Source organism: Catharus ustulatus, chromosome 17 (genome assembly GCF_009819885.2).
Source record: "Catharus ustulatus isolate bCatUst1 chromosome 17, bCatUst1.pri.v2, whole genome shotgun sequence".
In the NCBI taxonomy this organism is placed as follows: Eukaryota; Metazoa; Chordata; class Aves; order Passeriformes; family Turdidae; genus Catharus; species Catharus ustulatus.
This window is the reverse complement of record NC_046237.1, coordinates 7,412,161-7,430,684: the sequence shown is the minus strand read 5'-3', so window position 1 is coordinate 7,430,684 and position 18,524 is coordinate 7,412,161. Positions and strand designations below refer to the sequence as shown.

The 18,524-nt window shown below is 46.7% G+C and overlaps 1 protein-coding gene across 8 annotated transcripts; it reads left to right on the top strand.

Annotated features, from left to right (window-relative positions):
* The first annotated feature begins 427 nt into the window (after positions 1-427).
* RAD21L1 (RAD21 cohesin complex component like 1) lies at positions 428-17,496 on the top strand. 8 transcript variants are annotated; one of them, XM_033075294.2, is made up of 14 exons: positions 431-511; positions 4,369-4,632; positions 6,184-6,313; positions 7,789-7,888; positions 8,837-8,943; positions 9,319-9,504; positions 10,113-10,214; positions 11,179-11,289; positions 12,288-12,517; positions 13,342-13,444; positions 14,154-14,293; positions 14,949-15,029; positions 15,576-15,647; positions 16,411-17,496. In XM_033075294.2, exons 2-14 carry the CDS (start codon positions 4,591-4,593, stop codon positions 16,621-16,623), a joined length of 1,617 nt encoding a protein of 538 aa, XP_032931185.1. In that variant the 5' UTR covers positions 431-511; positions 4,369-4,590; the 3' UTR covers positions 16,624-17,496. The 8 variants fall into 8 exon arrangements, with proteins under 8 accessions (XP_032931187.1, XP_032931184.1, XP_032931189.1 ...); XM_042779815.1 differs by having other exon boundaries at positions 436-511; positions 648-4,632; XM_033075296.2 differs by having other exon boundaries at positions 428-4,505.
* Positions 17,497-18,524: the final 1,028 nt, after the last annotated feature.

Below are 18,524 nucleotides of genomic sequence, written 5' to 3'. Positions count from 1 at the left end.
CCCTCGGGGGGCTGGGGTGGGGGGCTCAGCTGGCTCTCGAGCAGCGCCCGCGTCCCTTCGGCCGACACCCTCCGCAGCCGCAGCCGTACCGAGCCGTAGGTGCCACCGGTGCGGCGGGCGGCCCGGGCGCGGCGGCGAGCGGCGGCGGCGGCCAGCAGCAGGGCGGCGAGCAGGAGCCCGCCCAGGGCCAGCAGCGCCAGCCCGGCCACGGTGCAGCGGTCGAGGCGGGCGCGGAGCCGGGCTGCCCGAGCCTCCAGCCGCTCCATCTGCCGCGCCGGCACGGCGGGGTCGGGCCGCGCCGCCCGCGGAACGGCCCCCGCCAGCACCACCAGCGCCGCGCCGCCCAGGGCGCAGCCCAGCGCCAGAGCCAGCCCCGGGCCCGCCGGCACCGGCCCCCCCGCAACCGCACCCCCACCAGCCCCCGCACCCGCGGCCGCCGCCTCGTCCGGGCTCCGCAGCTCCGCCGCCCGCGGGGACGCCATGGAACCGCCACCGGCCTGCGCGCACGAAGGTGAGCGGAGGAACCGGGACGGGATGCTCCTCTGGGTCGGAAACGGGTCCCCGAACCAGAGCCGAACCCCGGGGGCAGGATGCTTCCCCTCCCCGGAGTCGCTTCGCCTGACCGAGCTGCCAACCCCGCCCCGTAGGTCTCCGAACCGGGCTGCTCCTCCTGGGATCCCGCTTAGCCGAACCAGGCTACCTTCGGAGCTGAGACCCCGCCCGGACTGTCCCCGTTCCCCGGAGCCGACCCCCAGACTGGGCTGCTCCCCTTCCCTGAACCCGGCACCTGCCTCTCCGAACCGCGTCGTCCCACCTGGCTGTCCCCTTCCCAGACCAGGCTCGTACCGCGCGACCCACCTTCCCGAATCCCTCTGAAACCCCCTGTTGGGACCTGTGTCCCTGTGACTCCACTAAACTGCCCCTCACCGGACCCTCTTCTCCCGCCGGGCTCTGCCCTCCGGTTCCCCGCTCCCGCACCGAGCTGTGCCCCGTGCACCGGGCTCCGCTCCCGCTTCTCCGCTCGGTCTGCCCTCCCCGCCGATGCCCGCACTGAGCTGCCCCGTTTCGTCTCCCGGTCCCCCGCGTCGGGCTGCCTACCCCCGCCGCCTCCCCGGCTCCCCGGACAGGTGCCGGTGCCGGTGCCGCCGCGGGGCGGGCGGTGGGTGCCCCGAGCTGCGGTCGCGCACGGCCGCCGCACGCACACGCACACACACACACGTACGGGGGGCACACACATGCACTCACATGCACACGCCCTGGTGCATTACCGGCACCTGCTGTGCGCGTACCCTGTGCAACAGGGACCCTTCTGTGCACCCCCTTCGACAGCGCCGGGACCCTCCGTAGGCACCCCGGGGGCTGCGTGGGGAGGGGCTTTGGAGAGGACAGAGCACACGGTGGGTTTTGTGGGTCTGCCTGGAGGACGTGCCCCCCACAAGCAGCAGTGCTCTGTGGGACCCGAGGCGGAGCTGGGCCAGAGACACTGGGGCTTCAGGATGAGCATCCCCAGCTCCAGACAAAGCAGAGAGAGGTCCCATATGGACGTTGCTCAGCCTGTCCCCAAATTCCTGGGAAAAGTGGGGGTTGACCTGGGTTTGGGCCAGGCATGATATGCCCCAGCCTGGGACAAAGGAGCTCCTGGCCCCACCACAATCCCATTGCAGTCCTATGGCATAACGCCCCCCCTTCACACACACACGCACGTTATTTATTCCACTTTCCCCAGAGCATTCATGTCAGTGCCTGCACTCTTCTTCTCCCTGACCTGGCACCAGACCAGGCACGTGCCCTAGCAGCGACCTGCTGGCAGCCACACACTTTCCCTCGTTTGTTAATACGACGTGGTCTATTTCCACATTTGGAGCAGTGCCTGGAGATGTGGATGTAAAACCCAAGCAGTAGCGGGTGGGCTGCTGACAGCTGCTAGGAAGGTTTGTCCATCACATTGCCATTCCCTTCAACACCTTCACATGCTTCCAGCATCTCCACAAGCACACCCAGTGAGTGCTGCAGGCGCTGGGTGAGCTCAGTGCTGGGGCTGCAGGGATGCCCCTTGTGCCCTGCACCCTGTCCCCTTCGTGCACACAGCACGTTCCTCTGCAGCTACACTGGGCTCTGTGTTATCCACAGTGTCTGGACACTGCTCCACATGGAGATGGGAGTCTCCTGCCACCTGTGTCATGACAGGGCAGGGATTTTCTCTGAGGTCTCTGTCAGATACAGCTAAAATGGATTTAAAAGGGTCAGAGAGTTTTAGGGCGTGCCACACAAATGAAGAGGTGTATCTGTGTTTTCTGAGGGCTGCACAGGCTCAGCACCTATCCAGGCACAGTGTCTATCCATGATGCAGACTGGAACCCTCTAGACCAACACATGGCACCTCCAGTTTCTGAGCTGCAGTAGGGGCATGGACCTGCCATTGGAATGAGATGATCTGTAAGGTGTCTTCCAACCCAAACCATTCCGTGACTCTGTGACTCTGTGAAACACAGAGGCTTCTCAGCACAGTGTCCCCAGAGATGCAGCCAGAAGTGGGCCAAGAAAGAAGCAGAATTAAATATAAATGTAAGTGCATCCTGACACATTAACTACATTTAGAGAGGCTTTAGTACCAACCCACTCCACAGGAAGGCAGGAGATACTTGGAGACAAGTAGGTCATGGGACACAGATTGTCCCGAATCAGCAGGAAAAGATGGATTTGGAGCAGGCAGGCATGTCGCTGTGAACAGATGGGCAGGAGCAGATCTGCTACCTCACCATCGCCAAATTCCCTGGGAAGATAGAACTGCCACCAGTTTGCTCCTGAGCAGAGCTGTGGTCAAGCCCTCTGTTCTGGAGCACCCAAGCCCTGTTGCTGCCCGTGCACCCAGGGATGCCAAGGTCAGGAGCCCAGCCAGGATGGGGATTTGTGGGCCAGAAGCAGAGGCACTCATGTTGTGCCTCCCACCTACCTTCATACAAGGACAGGGCTGAGCTTGCATGGCATCAGGGCTCCATGCTGCCTGGGGGGCTGCTCCTGCACCCCAATCCCACAGCAATGCATCAGCCTGTGATGGATGAGATGGAGGGATGCATCCTGTGCTGTCCCAGGATCCCACTGCCATTGATGCATGGGAGCTGGCAGGGACCCCAGGCCTTTGAAGGGGCCTTGGGAAGCCCCAAAACCTTCCCCAGTCTGATCCCGAGTGACTGAGCATGAGGCTGGGGTCTGGCAAAGGCCACTCCATGCCCAAGGTGCTGGCACTAAGGGAACAGTAGGAGAGACTGAGACAGCCAAGATCTATGCTGCCAGTGGAGGAGCAAAGAGAGGAGAGAGACAGCCAAGGTCAGAGGGAGCACTGCCAAAATTCACAATGAAACTGCAGGAGTGCTGGAGGGGAGAGACAGACGACTTGGAAAGAAAAGGAAAGAGGAGGGAGGGAAGAAGTCTGGGAGATGGAATAGGGTGAAGGAGCCAGACGGGGAGCCAGGGATGGGAACATGTCACTCCTCAGACAAAATGATTGAACATGGATGAGAGGGACAGCAAATGAGAGCCTCAGGCAGGCAGAAGAGGACAGCAGGAGCAGGAATGTGATGGAGCTAGACAGGCTGTGGACCTGGCTGTTTCCTAACACAGCCCTGTGCAGCACAGCCCAGTTTTGGGGAGTGCACAGCCGTCTGGTGCCCACTGGCAGTGCTGACCCCTATCCAACCTTACCACTGAGGGGAAGTTTCATTCCTGCCTCCTTAGCATTCACAGCATCCCATGGCAGAGCGAGTGCCCGCAGCCAGCACGGCTCAAGGTGACTCAGAGGTCAGGGAAAAAGCAGCCAGGCGATTCAGGAGCTGGCTCTGCATCATTGAGAGATCCAGCAGTTCGGGAGGACCAAAGGTTCCCAGCACATCACGGCCTCCCTGCCTGTCACTGTCAGTCCCTTTACCCCAGACACGACACCCCAGTACTCCCCATGGATGGGGGTGTTTCTGATCCAGCAAACTGCTCTGGGGAGCTGTTGCCACCAGCAAGGCAGGCAGGGCTGGATATCAGCCTTGGTGCTGGGGAGGACTGGAGCTACACAGTGGGCATCAGTGAGGATGGTTCCCCTCTCATAGGACATGGAGTTCCCAGACAGGTTTGGTGCCCTGGAAGAGCAGTGGATACCTGCTCTGGGGCTCGTGGGAGGTTCCTGCAAGTCCCCGTTGGGGAATACCACTCCAAGGATGGTTTATAGCAAAAATCCCTCTCTTTCCCCAAATGTCTGAGCCCCAGCCCAAAAGCAGCTGGAGGGATGGAGTCCTGTTTGCCACTATGGCCAGCTGTACAGCCACACTGGGATGAGGTTCAGCACTTTCCTGATGATAATTAAGATCTCTTTTTCTTCAGCTAACACCAGGGAGACAGGGAAAACCACAGGTGCCTTGTGATATGGCAACAGCTGATGCTCGAGGCTGTGCCTGGGAGCAACGGGAGCCTCGCTGTGTTCTGCCTGAATATAAAGCATGGAAAACACAAACCAGAGGGTGACAAACTATTTTTTTCCTGGCTGGTGACACCAAAGTGTGCAAACATACTGTCTTCTCTCAGGGCTGGCTGGAGCTGACACAGATGGATGGCTGTGCATCTTTCGCCTTCCCCCTCTGCACAGAGGTCTGACCCGAGGCTTTTGTTGTTGTTGTTGTTATTTGGGGTTTTTTTTACTTTGTTTTGTTTGTGTGTTTGTTTGTTTGTTTTTGTTTTGGTTTGGTTTTTCTTCTGCAAATTTCTTTTACTATGGGAGTTTCATCAGACATGTCTGGAGCCACGCAGGAGCTGCTCACCTGCAGAGAAAGAGATGGGGCGGTGTCTGCAAATATCAAGGGTGAAACCGGTTGGGAGGAGGAGAGGAAGAAACAGGGAAGGGGAATACAAGGAGACGGGAGGAAGAGAGGGGAGGGAGGAGATGGATGGGGAAAGTGACGTTGCTCTGCACGCTCATGAATCTAAAATGGGGGGTGTGGCACCGTGTTGCCGGCCACACGTGGGTACTGCCAGTGAACCCGGGAAGGAGCAGGGAGCCATTTCCAGGGGCAGGTCTCTGCCGAGGGCTCCGTGGCTGTGCGGAGCGGTGGCGAGTGGAGCCGGGCCCCGCGGGGCTGCGGCCGGAGCTGCCCCGCAGCGGCCCCGAGGGCAGGCCCGGCCTGGGCCCCGCGCGGCGCCTCCCGCCCTCGGCTGAGGCCTCAGGAGGGTCCGCCCGCCCCACGAGCCCGCAGCGCCTGCTGATCCGCCTCGATCCCCGAGAGCCCGCCGAGCTTCTCATCCCCCAGGGCCCTTCGGCGGCCGGCTGTGTCCATCCGTCCCTCGGGATCGCGCTAAATCCAGCTCGCCCCTCCCGGCATTGCTCAGGCGCCCTGTCCCCTCAGATCCCACTAAATCCCCCGTCCCCTCAGCGGCTTGGGCAGCCCATCCCCTCAGGCCTGGCTGGATCCCCCTGTCCCTCACGCACCATTAAATCTACCCTGACCCATCCCCTGAGGACCCCGCCAAATCCTCCCCTGCCTTCTGAGGGTCCTGCTAAATCCTTTCATTCCCTCAGTGCTCTTGGGGTTCTCATCCCTTCAGCACCCAGCTGGGTAATACCAGCCCTTCTGGATCCCACTAAATCCTCACATCCCCTCAATATCTGCCTGAGTGCCCTGTCCCCTCAGATGCCCTAAGTCCTCTTATCCCCTTTAGTGCCTGGCTGTGTCCCCCCATCCCCTCAGATCCCACTAAATTCTCCCTTCCCCGTAGCACCCCATCCCCTCAGAGTCCACTAAATCCTTAATCCCACTTGGTGCCCCAGGACCCATCTCCTGTTGCAAGGGGAACAGCTCAGGGAATTTTGTCAGGACTGCTCTGAGACCTTTGGCCAGGCACCATGTTCTACGTCCATTTGCTCATCAACAAGCGAGGGCCACTGGCCAAAATCTGGCTGGCTGCCCACTGGGAGAAGAAGCTCACCAAGGCACATATTTTTGAGTGCAATTTAGAGGCCACCATACAAAAAATCCTCTCCCCAAAGGTAGGCTGTGGTATGAGGAAGGATCTCCTGGGGAGGATGTGTTGGTCTCTCCTAGAGAACTCTATTACTTTGTGTAATATTTTAATGTTTTTGCCAGAAATACTAACTCCTGAACAACTTTTTAATTTTTTTTTTTTTTTAAATTTAAATCCTCACAGTTAGCTATAGCTCTGCGAACCTCTGGACACTTACTCCTGGGGGTGGTACGGATTTACCACAGGAAAGCAAAGTACCTCTTGGCAGACTGCAGTGAAGCTCTGACCAAAATGAGGACAGCCTTTCGCCCAGGTATACACAAAATTCAGCATTTTTTCACCTGTGTCCTGTACAGCTCTCATTTTAAAAGTTAATTTTTCTGTTAATATTTCTAATAAATACACATTACTGACCCCAAAAGAAACTGGGCATACTGGCGCCTGCTACTGATGTTTAGTCTTTAATTTAGTGCCATTTCAGGTCTTTGACTCCCTTAACAGAAGCAGTATCTTAAGCTGACTTACAAGAAGATGCTCCAGTTCAACCTCCATTGCTAGATAATTAATATTAATTTCTGATGACACCAACAACATGTCTAGCAGTGTCAGTGCCAGACCTGACAGTCTGTTTTGAGCTCTAGCCATGTAGACAGAGAGAAGGGAGCTGAGATGACTGGAGCCTTTTCCAACAGGCTCTGTGTTTGTCGTACTTAGGCAATAAATGGGAGGCACTGTTGTCTAAAAAAAGGTCTTAGAACACCAGTGTCTACTGCCAGTTTTAATGTGTTTTGTGACCTGGTCTGTTTGCAAAATAGTGAATAATTACTCTGCATTATTCTCAAGGATATGATCACAGAATTATAGAATCATAGGATCATTTAGGCTGGAAAAGCCCTCCAAAACCCAGTCCAGCTGTTCACCCAGCACTGCCAAGGCCACCACTAAGCCATGTCCCCAAATACAACATCTTTCAAATCCCTCCTGGGATAGTGACTCCAGCGCTACTCTGGGCAGTTTGTGCCAGGGCTTGAAAAACCTTTCAGTAAAGAATTTTTCCTTAATACCCAACTGAAATCTGCCGGCCACAGCTTGCAGCTATTTTGGAGATAGATCTTATAGCAACTTGGAGAGCACCACACAGATCAAAAGTACACAGCAGTCACCACTGCAGCAACAGAGACTTTACCTAGATAGAAATGGGGAGAAGAATCTCAGCTGAGGTGGTAAAGTGCTGAAAGAGGCTGTTCAGGGCTGCTGTGAAATAAATCACCATCAACAGAAATTGTCAAAAGTGAAATGACTTTGAAATTGACCCTGTTCTGAGCAAAAGGTTGGGTTGGATGACCTTGAGAAATCCCTCCTCACGTGAATTTTTCCAGGATTCTCTGATTCCCAAGTAATTGCAGTCTGAGTACATAATTATTTAATGCTGGAGAACGGTGTTAGGGAAACAGAGCAGAGGAAAGGAAAACACAGTGAAAAACTCTGGGCTAAACGTCAGCTGGGAGAACCTTCCAGGGACTTAAAGCAGCTGTTCATCAACACAAGTACTTACATATTTCAGGTCCTGTTACAGCAGACTCTTTTGTATCTGTCTGTAAAAAATAGATCATCTTAAGGACATGGAAACTGAAATTCCACTTTCGGGTGCCTAAGCTTTACCCTTCTGTGATTTAGAATGGCAGCAGCCCCTCCTGACAGGTTTATGGGCTTATTATACCTACTTGGGAGGGAACACTGCTTTTATTTTATTGATACTTATTTTGTTATGTTGTCTGTTTATTTCAGGGCTTCTTGACCTTCCAGTTGAGAACTTTGAGGCTGCTTATCAGTCCATTACGTTACCTGAAGAATTTCATGATTTTGAAACACCACTACCAGATGTAAAGTAAATGCTTCCCTAGTTTTTATTCATTCAGTATTTTGAGAAGTAAAAGCTATACTTACTGTTGTCTGATCGAGACTCATAGTTGGTTGTTTCAGTTTAATAACTGAATTCTCCTAAATTCTGAGCTCTACAAGGCTACAGCCACAGATGTTGTGCTTTGGTAGTTTTCCTTTAATCAACAGACCTTCACAATGAAATTCTGTCTTGAACTTAGACTTCAGGATTTTAAATTATCTGAGTGAAGGATGCAACCTCAAGAGAAGAGACAAAAATTTGTATTAATTTGTATTAATCCTGAAAGATACGGCCGGTAACCGCACAGTGTTGCACTGTTCCACTGGGTAACTTTGTTTCTGCTCCACTGCTCTCTGGGGCTGGGGTGTTTTATCAGCATTTGTCAGCCTGGCTCCTGAGAAAAAGCCAGCCTATTTCTTAGGCTTTTTTTACACAAAGCAGCATTAATGTAGAAAACTGATAAAAAGCAGGAGACTAAGTCATGTTTCTGATGGCTCTGATGCCCTGAAGGTCCAGGACAAGAGATTTCCACTGAGGGTTGTTTTGTACCTCCTCATAAATATGGTTTGATGGGATCAGTAAGGGTTTATTATTTTGTAAGTACAGCTGCAATATAATACACTTTATTCAAGTGCCTCAGATTGCTGACTCTGTAAAGGAGCCTTTTCTGCCCTCCCAAAGACTTGTGTCATTTGATTTAAAAAATGTTTCACTAATTAGTTGTCTTCTGACAAGGGCCTAGTGAATACCAGGGCTTGGGTGGAAGCAAAATCACAAAAGCATGAGTTTACTGGCAAAAGAGAATGGAGAAATATGGGGGCTGGTGATAAAATTCCAGGAGTGAAGGTTGTGTAGAAACGAGTTTTCACATTCCAGCTGAATGCTCAGTGAGTTTTAGTTCATCCTGTATTTTTATAATATTTTTCTCATCAGGGCCATTGATGTTGCTGAACATTTTACCTTGAATCAGAGCAAACCTGAAGAAATCACACTTACAGAGGATTATGAAAGCAGTATACTCCTCTGTGATAGAGACTTTGGTGAGAGAAGTTGAGAAAGTGGAAGTATTTAATAAGGGGAAGTGTGTTTTATGTGAAACTTTTATGTGAGGCCTTTCCACATGTGAAAAAACTGTGATTAAAGGTGCATTTGTTTCATGCTTTTGCTGATTGACCTATCATGCTGTCTTAGGTTTAAAATTTTGTGTAAGCAATATGATCTGGTGTCAGAGACTGAGAACCAAACCAAAAATTTCCTCTTTTACTAAATTAGATAACACTGTTTATTGTTCATTCCATTTGAGGTATGGGATGTCTTGCAATCTTTTAAAAACAACTTGAAAAATCAGGAAATTAATAAATTTGGGTTTCCAAAACTCACACAGATGAGGGATCAGGAATTGTGTGTTCCCTCAGATGAAGAAGCAGATGCACTGAGGAGACAGAGCTTCTTTGAGGGCAGTGTCCTGACGAGCAGTAACAGCCTGGTGGCCGACCCCAACTCAGCCAGCACCAGCGAAGACAAATCTGTGGTGCAGGAAGATGTTTACTGCTTCCAGAATGACCATTTTGGGGATGAGGAGGATGCAGTAGATATGATTGGTAGGGTTTGCCATGGGCAAACAGAATCAGTTCCTTTCAAAATGTTTTTATTCTTACAGGAAAACAGTCAAGGCAGTATCAAAGCAATTGTTGTCAAGCATAAATTCTGTGTTACTTGTTGTTTTCATACATATTTTTTTCACTAGATCTGTGATCACTTAGACACTGCCAAGTCAAATTTGTTTAAAGGCTATATTTCATTATTTTTTAATTAAAGGCATTAAATTTATGCTTAGATGTTTAACAATTTAATTTCTATTTTCAGAGGTGAAATGATGCAGCATTTTTATACTTACAGTTATAATAACAAAGGCAGCAAAGTAGCTTCTACACCATTATGGCTTAGAGTATTTATGTAAACCTTACAGATTGATACCTGTTAACACTGTCAAGGCCATAATTTAAAAAAAAAAGGTGGAAATCTCAAACTTGGGACTAATCCCCTCCTTTGTGTGCTGTTGCAGACAGCCATACCACTAACGGCCATCTGCAGAAGCTGAGCTTGCTTTCTTTGCAGAGTATTAACCTTGACTAACATTAGGCTGGATCAGGCTATTTCATGACTACTAAAGCTTAGGATGATTAAAACTATGTGTTTTGCATTTAAGAAATCCTGTTGAGGGATGAGAAAAATGTCCTAGATAAAGACATTCTTGATGTGGACGAAGCACGTCCTTTGTCACAAGATCTGCCGGAGAACAGCACAGCCAGTGAGTTTGCAGTGTCTGCTCCATCTCACATAAACCCTCTGTTCCTGTGTTAATGCTAATGTCACTCACATCCAGCTTTTTGTAGTATCCTTGTGCCTTTTTCCTTTCTTCATTTATTTTGCTTTTTTTCTTTCCCCTCTAAACTGCTTCACCCACTATTTTAGGATAATATTATTTGATTTAGGGATTCCAAATTTGTAACTTGACATTGCTTAGAAACACCTTCATGTGACATGCTGTTGGATATGCTGTTGGTCCACCCTGCTGCTCACAGCATGATGTCTCTTTTGAGGGGGAAAGAAACCCAAATAAGGCTGTCCTGTAACAGTGAACTTTCCTAGTGAGAGCTTAAAAGGTCTTTCCCAACAGAAACAATTCTGTGCTTCTATTTCTGGCTTCATATTTCTGCCACAAATGACACTTAAATAGCTCATAAAGGTGTTGTTAATCTTCTCTTGGTTTGATGTTGATGAAAGAAATTAAGCTTTGATAACTATTCCTGAGAAATTTTTGCTATCTTAAATCCTTACTCCCCCATCAGAGTGTTAGCTTAAAACAGAGAATTCTGGAACAACTTTAAAGAGAATAGAGTGGCTCTTGCCTCTCCTTGCTCTATTGCTGGTGCTACTTACTCCTTTTCTGTTGACAGAAATGTCCACACTGCCATCCACTTCCCTGGAGCTGGATTGAAACCAAACACCTTTGCCCTAAACACTTTCTGTGGGGTGGGTTTTTCTCCAGATTGGTTCTTCTGTCTCTTCTACAGCCTGGTCACTGTGGGATCAGTGAAGGGAAGTGTGCAGGGCAGTTTGAGGAGGAACTAGTGGACATAAGTGAGATTATAAACAAAACCACAGTTTCCTATTTCTCACTGATATCATTCTCTGTCACGTGATTGAGAAATTAGTCCATATTGGTTTGGGGTTTTTTTTAAATTTGGGTTATTTGCTGGGTTTTCTTGCAGTTGAGTCCAACTGTGCAGACACAACCGTTAAGGATGTAAATCACACAATGAACGAGACAATCCTTTTGTTCCAGGAAGAAGGATTTGTGCTTGAGCCAGTTGATGATACAGGTCAGAAGTTGATCAGTTTCTGATGAATGTTCACATTAACTAGGTTTGGTTTGCTTCTTAGTAGTGAAAATACTTGCAATACAGATTATTCTTAGATTTTATCTGCTGCTGTCAGAGTTCCATTTTGTAGTAAATATTGTACAAACCCAGTGTCAGGTTAATTTATCTCAGCTGCCCAAATCTTTACTTGCAGTTTCTGCCATGTACCAAGTCAAGTTTTGTTGCTCTTCAGCTCTGGTAGCATTGCAAGTTTGGCTTTGGGTCTGGTAGTGAAGATTCACCTGAAAAACTTTAATTGCCAGTGACACATCAGTGACTTTTACATTTAAAATCACAATCCTAAAACTTTCAAGCCTTTGGAAAACATTGCTTTGTGAACTTTTAACAAGATCCAAGGTGAAAAGTATTACATTTCCTCTGTAGAGGAAATCTAAATGTCCATTATCACATTGGTGGCTATTTATGAATAAACAAGCTCATGTTGACAGCAATGTTTACAATATTGGAATTTTCTGGCCTGCCCAAATAATATCCAGGAAGTTATGGCTATATAACTAATCTGTGTCTCCCTTTTGTGTTTACATCTTGGTTAAATTGCTAAAGGATTAAACTGACAAATACAGATATTAATTATGAGGTAATGAAATGTCTTGAGTGCATCAGCAGTTCCTGGAGCGCTTAACTTCCTGATGGATTAAAGACAGCTTATTCAGTCTTGTTGCTCTATCATGTGTTCTCATTAAGTTCTCCTGGTTCTTTATTAAAACAGTCATTTGTCTTCCACAATTAAACATACGGGAATTTCCAGCAAAAAAATACAAAGAGTGAAAACTTCATAGAAACTTTTGAAGGAATGTCCTGTGCACTTGTACTTTGATTTTCAAGTCTAGGCAGTGTTCAGAAGGTTGGCAGCCAGGTTGATTCATTGAGCTTTTTTTGTGTGCTTAATGTCCTAGGGATAGACCTTAAGACTTGTTATTAATACTTGCTTTATGTAGCTGTCACCCAGAGGAACAAAAAACAAAGAAAGAGGAAGCTGCTGGTGGATGCAGAGAAGGAGCTCAGCTGCCAGACCATTCACAAGCAGCTCACCAACTCCACAGACCTCCTGGCCACGCTGGACCTTGCTCCCCCAACGAAGAAAACAATGATGTGGAAGGAGTGGGGAGGTGTGGATAAACTCCTGTTCTATCCTGCACAGCCTATGATTCATACTCAGCTGCAAAAGGTAAAGATCAATTCCTTGTGGGGCCAGGATTGTTGCAGAGCTGGGGTCTGACTGAGAGAGGCTTTGCAGACTCTGTTTGATCCAAACTTGGAGCTGGCTGCAGGTGTGCACTGAGCATTGCTCTGCAGTACAGGCCAACTGGACACATGATGGTTTGCACACTCACCACTAATTGTTTCATCATCTGTGGAGTCATGGCTTTACACTCCTGCACTCCAACAAGTGAAAAGTTACAAAAGGAACACAAGAGCTGATATTTTGTTTCGTACACTGGCACCTGACTGATCTTATACTGAGACCCAACTTTTTACTTTTCTGTCCATTTCATTTATACTTTCTCATTTGTTGTGTTGTTTTCTGGTTTATTTCCTCTTTGTAATCAATTTGAGACATCTTTTGTTTATATTTACTTTAAAGGTGCATCAGACACTATTATTAGAATATTGCTGATGGATTTGGTGGGGCTCACTGCAGCAGCGCAGCTTCACCACTTAGAGTCCAGCTGCAGAATTACAACTTGCTCTTTAAGAGGATGAAAACTGCAGATGTTTCTTTCTTTCATCCTTCCTTACTGGCTGGCTTCAAGAAAAATTATCCAAGCTGCTCCTAAGATGTTTTTTAATGGAATTATGTCGGAGCTGCAGAAGGCTGTTGCTTAAAAACAAACAAAAAAATCTGCAGATTTTAAGAGTGACCTAATTCAAATACTGAAATTCTGGGTTGCAGTCATTAACATACAGCTCGAATTCATATCTTTGTGTTGATGTTTGTAAATAATCTGACAAATATTCTGAAAGCAAACATAGAAAAAATAATTATTTCAGTTGTTTGAAAAATGCTTCAAGACTGACAGATTTAAGATGAGAGCAGATGGAATACAGAGGATGTCTGAAATTAAAGAAATGAGAAAAGAGCAAGATACTACAGGTAATATTTTAATTCTGTTGTGCAGAATTAGCTGTTAGAAAGTATTTTCTTTTCTACATCATGTTTGAGAGACACAAGAGGTGTTTGTGTGCAGTATTCCACAAATTACTACTTTGCTGTTCTTTTGTTTCTTAGAAAATGAAATCCAATTCTTTTCTTCCTTATGGAGATGTTTTTTGGTTTAGTTTCATCTTTTATTTCTCTAATTATCTCTGAAACTGCAGATTTGGGTAATGTTGCCCGTGGCCTTTTTTTTAATATAATTTTTTTTAAAGCTGTCCATTTATTCTAAACTTAATCAAACTGCTCTCCAAAATTCCAAATTAATGTAAATAGTTCTGTTTGTATCTGGAAGATGTGTTTGGTTAATATCAGGCACGAAGAAATGTCTCATTTTAGATCTTCTGAGAAGGATGTATCCATTTGCACTCCTTTGCTCTGCTGGGAACCTAACCTGCCTCAAAAATTAATTAACAAACCCACCTCCTGTGAGTCCATAAAGGTCAACATTTGGAAAAGGAAAACCTGCCTTGGAAGGTTCTTCTTCAATGCTCCTGTTGGGAATGATGTTTCTTTGATATTTGCTTATTCTGGTTCTTCCTCTCAAAGACTCTGCACTTGGGTGTGATTTTTGGGTTTTGGTGGGATTTTTTTAAGGACAGTGATTCACAGTAACTGCCTCTTCAACCTTGGTTTTCTATTAATACAGAGATGCTGCCAGTAGAAGAGCCAAGTTACCTGCAGGAGCCAGCTCATTCTGAGACTACGAGAAAAACTGAAAATGATTCCTTTACGTTGACATCACAGAATGACAGAAATGAAAGCAATGAGAACTGTGGTGAAATTATAGTGAGCAGTTTTCCTCAGTTTTAGAGACATTAGTTTGTCTATTGGTTTCACTTTTTGCTAAGGTTACATTTAAAACGTGTTAAGAAATTACTAATGTTTGGAAAGATGCTAAAGCAAGTCAAGAGAGTATTAAGCAGCCTGTGTGATGAAAGTTTAATTATAATTTGGTAAACTCCCACAATGAATGATGAATTAAAATGTTTATTAATCAGCATAGATTACACTTTAATCACTATAATGAGAGCTTAATATTAAATATGAAATATTGTACTGGAGAGACAAATATAATCTATGCAAAGACTAAAACTTACATTTTGTGTCTCATATTGAGGAAATACTTAAGCAATATCTCTTCCATCTTCACTTGTGCTAAAGGGCATTCTTTAGAGAATATGAGGCTCATTAATGTGGAAAAGTGATGAACTTGGAGCTAATGGCAGCAGAAAACATGTGCTCCATGCCTGATTTCTGCCCACAGGTTTAGATTCATCTGTAGGATGAATCCCTTCCCTGTATCAGGAAAGACCTGGGAGAAATAGCAGCTATTAACTAATTTTGAAAAGCTTCATAAATTCTTTGAGCAGAACTGTGTAATGAGAATTGCACTGTGTGCATAAGTGGTCAGGCCTAGTGATTGTCTTTTTTGTGTTCACAGGAGGATGGAGCAGCTTTTTCTGAGAGCTCAAAAAATTCCCTGGGTCAGGAAGCTGAAGCACAGCAGGTGGAAGTGCCAAAGGTGTGTGTCCTGAATTGATGGCCCTGTCTTAGTTCAGAAGAGAACCCTGTTTCTTAAAAAAAAAAAGATAGTATCATGAACTCACAGGGAGTTTTGCTTCCTGTGAGAAGGAAATAATTTCAACCTTGCTGGCTCTGAGGATGTTCAGGTATTCTGCAACCAGGGCAGTCAGCTGCAGACTTCAGAGGTTAAGCCCAAAATCCCAAGCCAAATATTTGAACATCTCTTTAAGCCCCTGGCCAGTACAAATCCTGTTAGTCCCACAGAGCAGTACCTGGCTGTGGAACTGCCTCACTGGGACCATGTCCATGGCATCTGGCACTGAGCTGGTTCTGTAGCACAAAGCACACAGGTCACATTCTTTCCTTTGTTTCACACAACCTCGTGTGAGCACAGAGGTGTCAGAGGCTCCGAATTCCCTGAGTTTGGCCATCCAGATGCTGAACTCCGTCTGGATTTTCAGTCAGGCTGTAACTCCTGATCTTTTTCTCATGATGTATGACTTATTACACACCCTGACTAACCTTCTGTTTACTTCCTCTCAAGGAGAAAACCAGGAAAGACAGTGAAGAAATAAGATGGCGCAAAAGAACTCTTCGGTTACAAAAAACTTTACAGGTACCAGTGCTGGATTTTGTTATTAGATACCAAGAGCTGGTGTTGATTTCAGCTGGATCATGTTAGAAAATCTCTTCCTTCTACTGTCCATTGTGTCTCTGCCTCTCACTTGCAGCATGTACTTTTTTTGGTATTTCTGTGGAAAATCAGGATTCTGGCTGCTTGATGTGTGGTGTTCCTTTCCACAGCTGCTGGAATTACTAGAATTTTTGGAACATATTTCAAAAGTTCTGTGCAAATAATAAATAAATGTTTACACCTGAGTACAGCCTTTAAAAAACAAGAGATAACTCTGAAACCAAAGAATTGCTCAAGGATATTTATTATCAATCACAAAGCACGATGGAAGCACTCCTGGTGTAATGGAATTTGGTGGAATTGTAGATTTTAGTAACACACGTAAGTACCAACACTATTATGGCATTAAATGTTAAGAGCCACTTCTATAAACAAAGGTGGAAGATAGCCAGAGAGATTGTGGACTCCCCATCCCTGGAAGTGTTCAAAGCCAGGTTGGATGTGTCTGGGATCAACCTTATTTAGTTGAAGGTATCCAGGGTGGTGGAATGAGATTGTCTTTGAGTGCCTTCCAACCCAAACCAATGTGTGCTTCCATGATTCTACAGAGATTGGATCCTATTTGAGGCATTCAGGCAGAGATACTCCCTCTCTGCAGTGTCCTCTGTTTGGACTCCAGTTTTACTGGTGAAGAAGCTGACCTGGCTCATTTCCCTCATTTCCCTTTCTTATTTCCCCCATGCAGCAACTGAAGAGGTCAGGCATGTGTTCCTTCAGTTTTCGGGAGCTGTGCCGGAGAAACAACCGGAAAGAAGCTGCAGCCACATTTTACACCTTTCTGGTGCTGAAGAAGCAGCAGGTGCTCAAGCTGCAGCAGCACGAGCCCTTTGCTGACCTCACAGCCACTGCTGGGCCCATGTTTGACAAGATCAGACAAACTGATCAAAATACAGCTTAGGTTGCATTTTCCAGCAAATAGTTTTCCTGGAAAAAGGATGGAATGTCTTGTCAAACTGCGGCAGATGAGCAGAGCTCCCTGTTCTCTACACCACCCAGACATGGCTTGTGCAGGGGTCCTGCCCCAGGTGATCTCTACAGGGCTTATTATTAATATTTATAGTTACATGATGAGTTCTATGATACTTAGACAATATGCTAATAAAATACCACTAAAATATATATTCTACATAAGAGACTTACATTGTGAAGGATTTTATAAAAGACCTCAAAGGAATTTTATAGAAGTCCTTAGAGGGTTTTTATAAAAGTCCTTCCAAACCTTTCTCAGAGACTGCCTTTGGAGATTAAATTATTTTTGACAAGGCTTGTTTCTGTTAAATCTCTAATACCATCAGTAAGAGTTATCTGTTTACACTCTGTAGCAAAAAAAAAAAGAAAAAAAATGAGTCTATTTTTAATTGTTCTTATCAAAGAATGTTCGGTATTTAATATTTTAAGATCTAGCAGGGTACTGTCTCCAGTTGCTTTTGTGTGTTCAGGTAGACAGAGGTTGCACTGGCCCTACAGGAGTGCAGAAGCTGCAGCAAGAAATTTCCTAGAAATCCTGCATTTTCAGATTTCACAAAGCTTTTAAACTTATTTACACCTTTATTCCTGAGGTGACCTATTTAAAAATGGTTGTTAACTGAAATATTATTAGTTCATTACATTTTTATCTAATTTAGGATAAATTTTATCCCTTTTACTATCATTTTCTGAAGCTCTTGGTTTCCAGCTGGAGGAGGGGTGGTTGTGCCCTGTTCGGGTGCTTTGGTGCTGTGGGGACATCAGTGTTCCTTCACGTGGAATCAATAAAATCAGAAGATGTTTCCTTTGCTTGTTGCTGTTTCTTCTGAAGGATCAAATCCTATGGGTTCATCTTGGACTCAGGGACTTGGTGATTTTACTTAAAATGGGAAAGGATGGGTGATACTCTAACCTGACTTCCAGGTGTTCACTCACCTCAGTGACACCCTTGTTTCTGTGGGCCCACTGATGTGTGTGGTTCCTGTCCCACAGAATCTGGGGAGGTTTGGTTTTGAGGGTCTGTTTAAGGGGGTAAAAAGGCTTTAAAAGAGGTGAAGCCCCAGCGTGGGCTGAGTGTCCTTTCTGAACAGGAACATCTGATTAAATAAGTAATGAGCCTTTGCTGCTGTTCTCTGGGATGTTCCTTTTCTGGGTGTAAGGAAGGGAAAAGCATCCCTGTATGATCAAAACCACTCGGTTTTCTGCCAAAGAAATGCAGATTTTGGGTGGGAACAGGAGCATGGCTAGGCCAAGACTGGAACCAAGGGCAGTTCATTTTTTCCTTATGGCAGATCTGGCACTTCCAAAGCTGACATGGGAAAAGGGTTTGGGTTTGGTGAAAAGCTCTCCCTCTCTCCCTGCAGCAGGCCCAGTCTCCCTGGAGTGGTGCTCCCGCTCTTCAGGTCAGAGTATCCCGGGAGACCAAGCACTGCAGACTGCAGCGTGAAGGAGAAACCATTTTTCTTTCCCAAAGCCATCAGGAATGACTCTGCATCTCACAGCAGAGCTGCTGCCTGTGCCACATGGTCAGAGCTGCTCCAGTGGCAGCAGATGTGATAACTCATTAATTTTCCTTTCAAGGAGAGAGGCTGTGCATTGGATTCACCGGGAAAGAGGGAAACAAAAGGCAGCTGGAGGCGGGCAGGAATAAATGGGAGGCAGGATATATATATACACTGAAAACAGTCTGTGTGTCGGGATAAATGAGGTACAAATCATGCAGGAAACAGTGCTGGAGGAAAGACTGACAAGCATTTACCAAACAGGTTTGTCAAAACTGGAATAACCATGGGGGCGTGACAAAGAGAGCTGGGAATGTCTGGGAAGCACAAT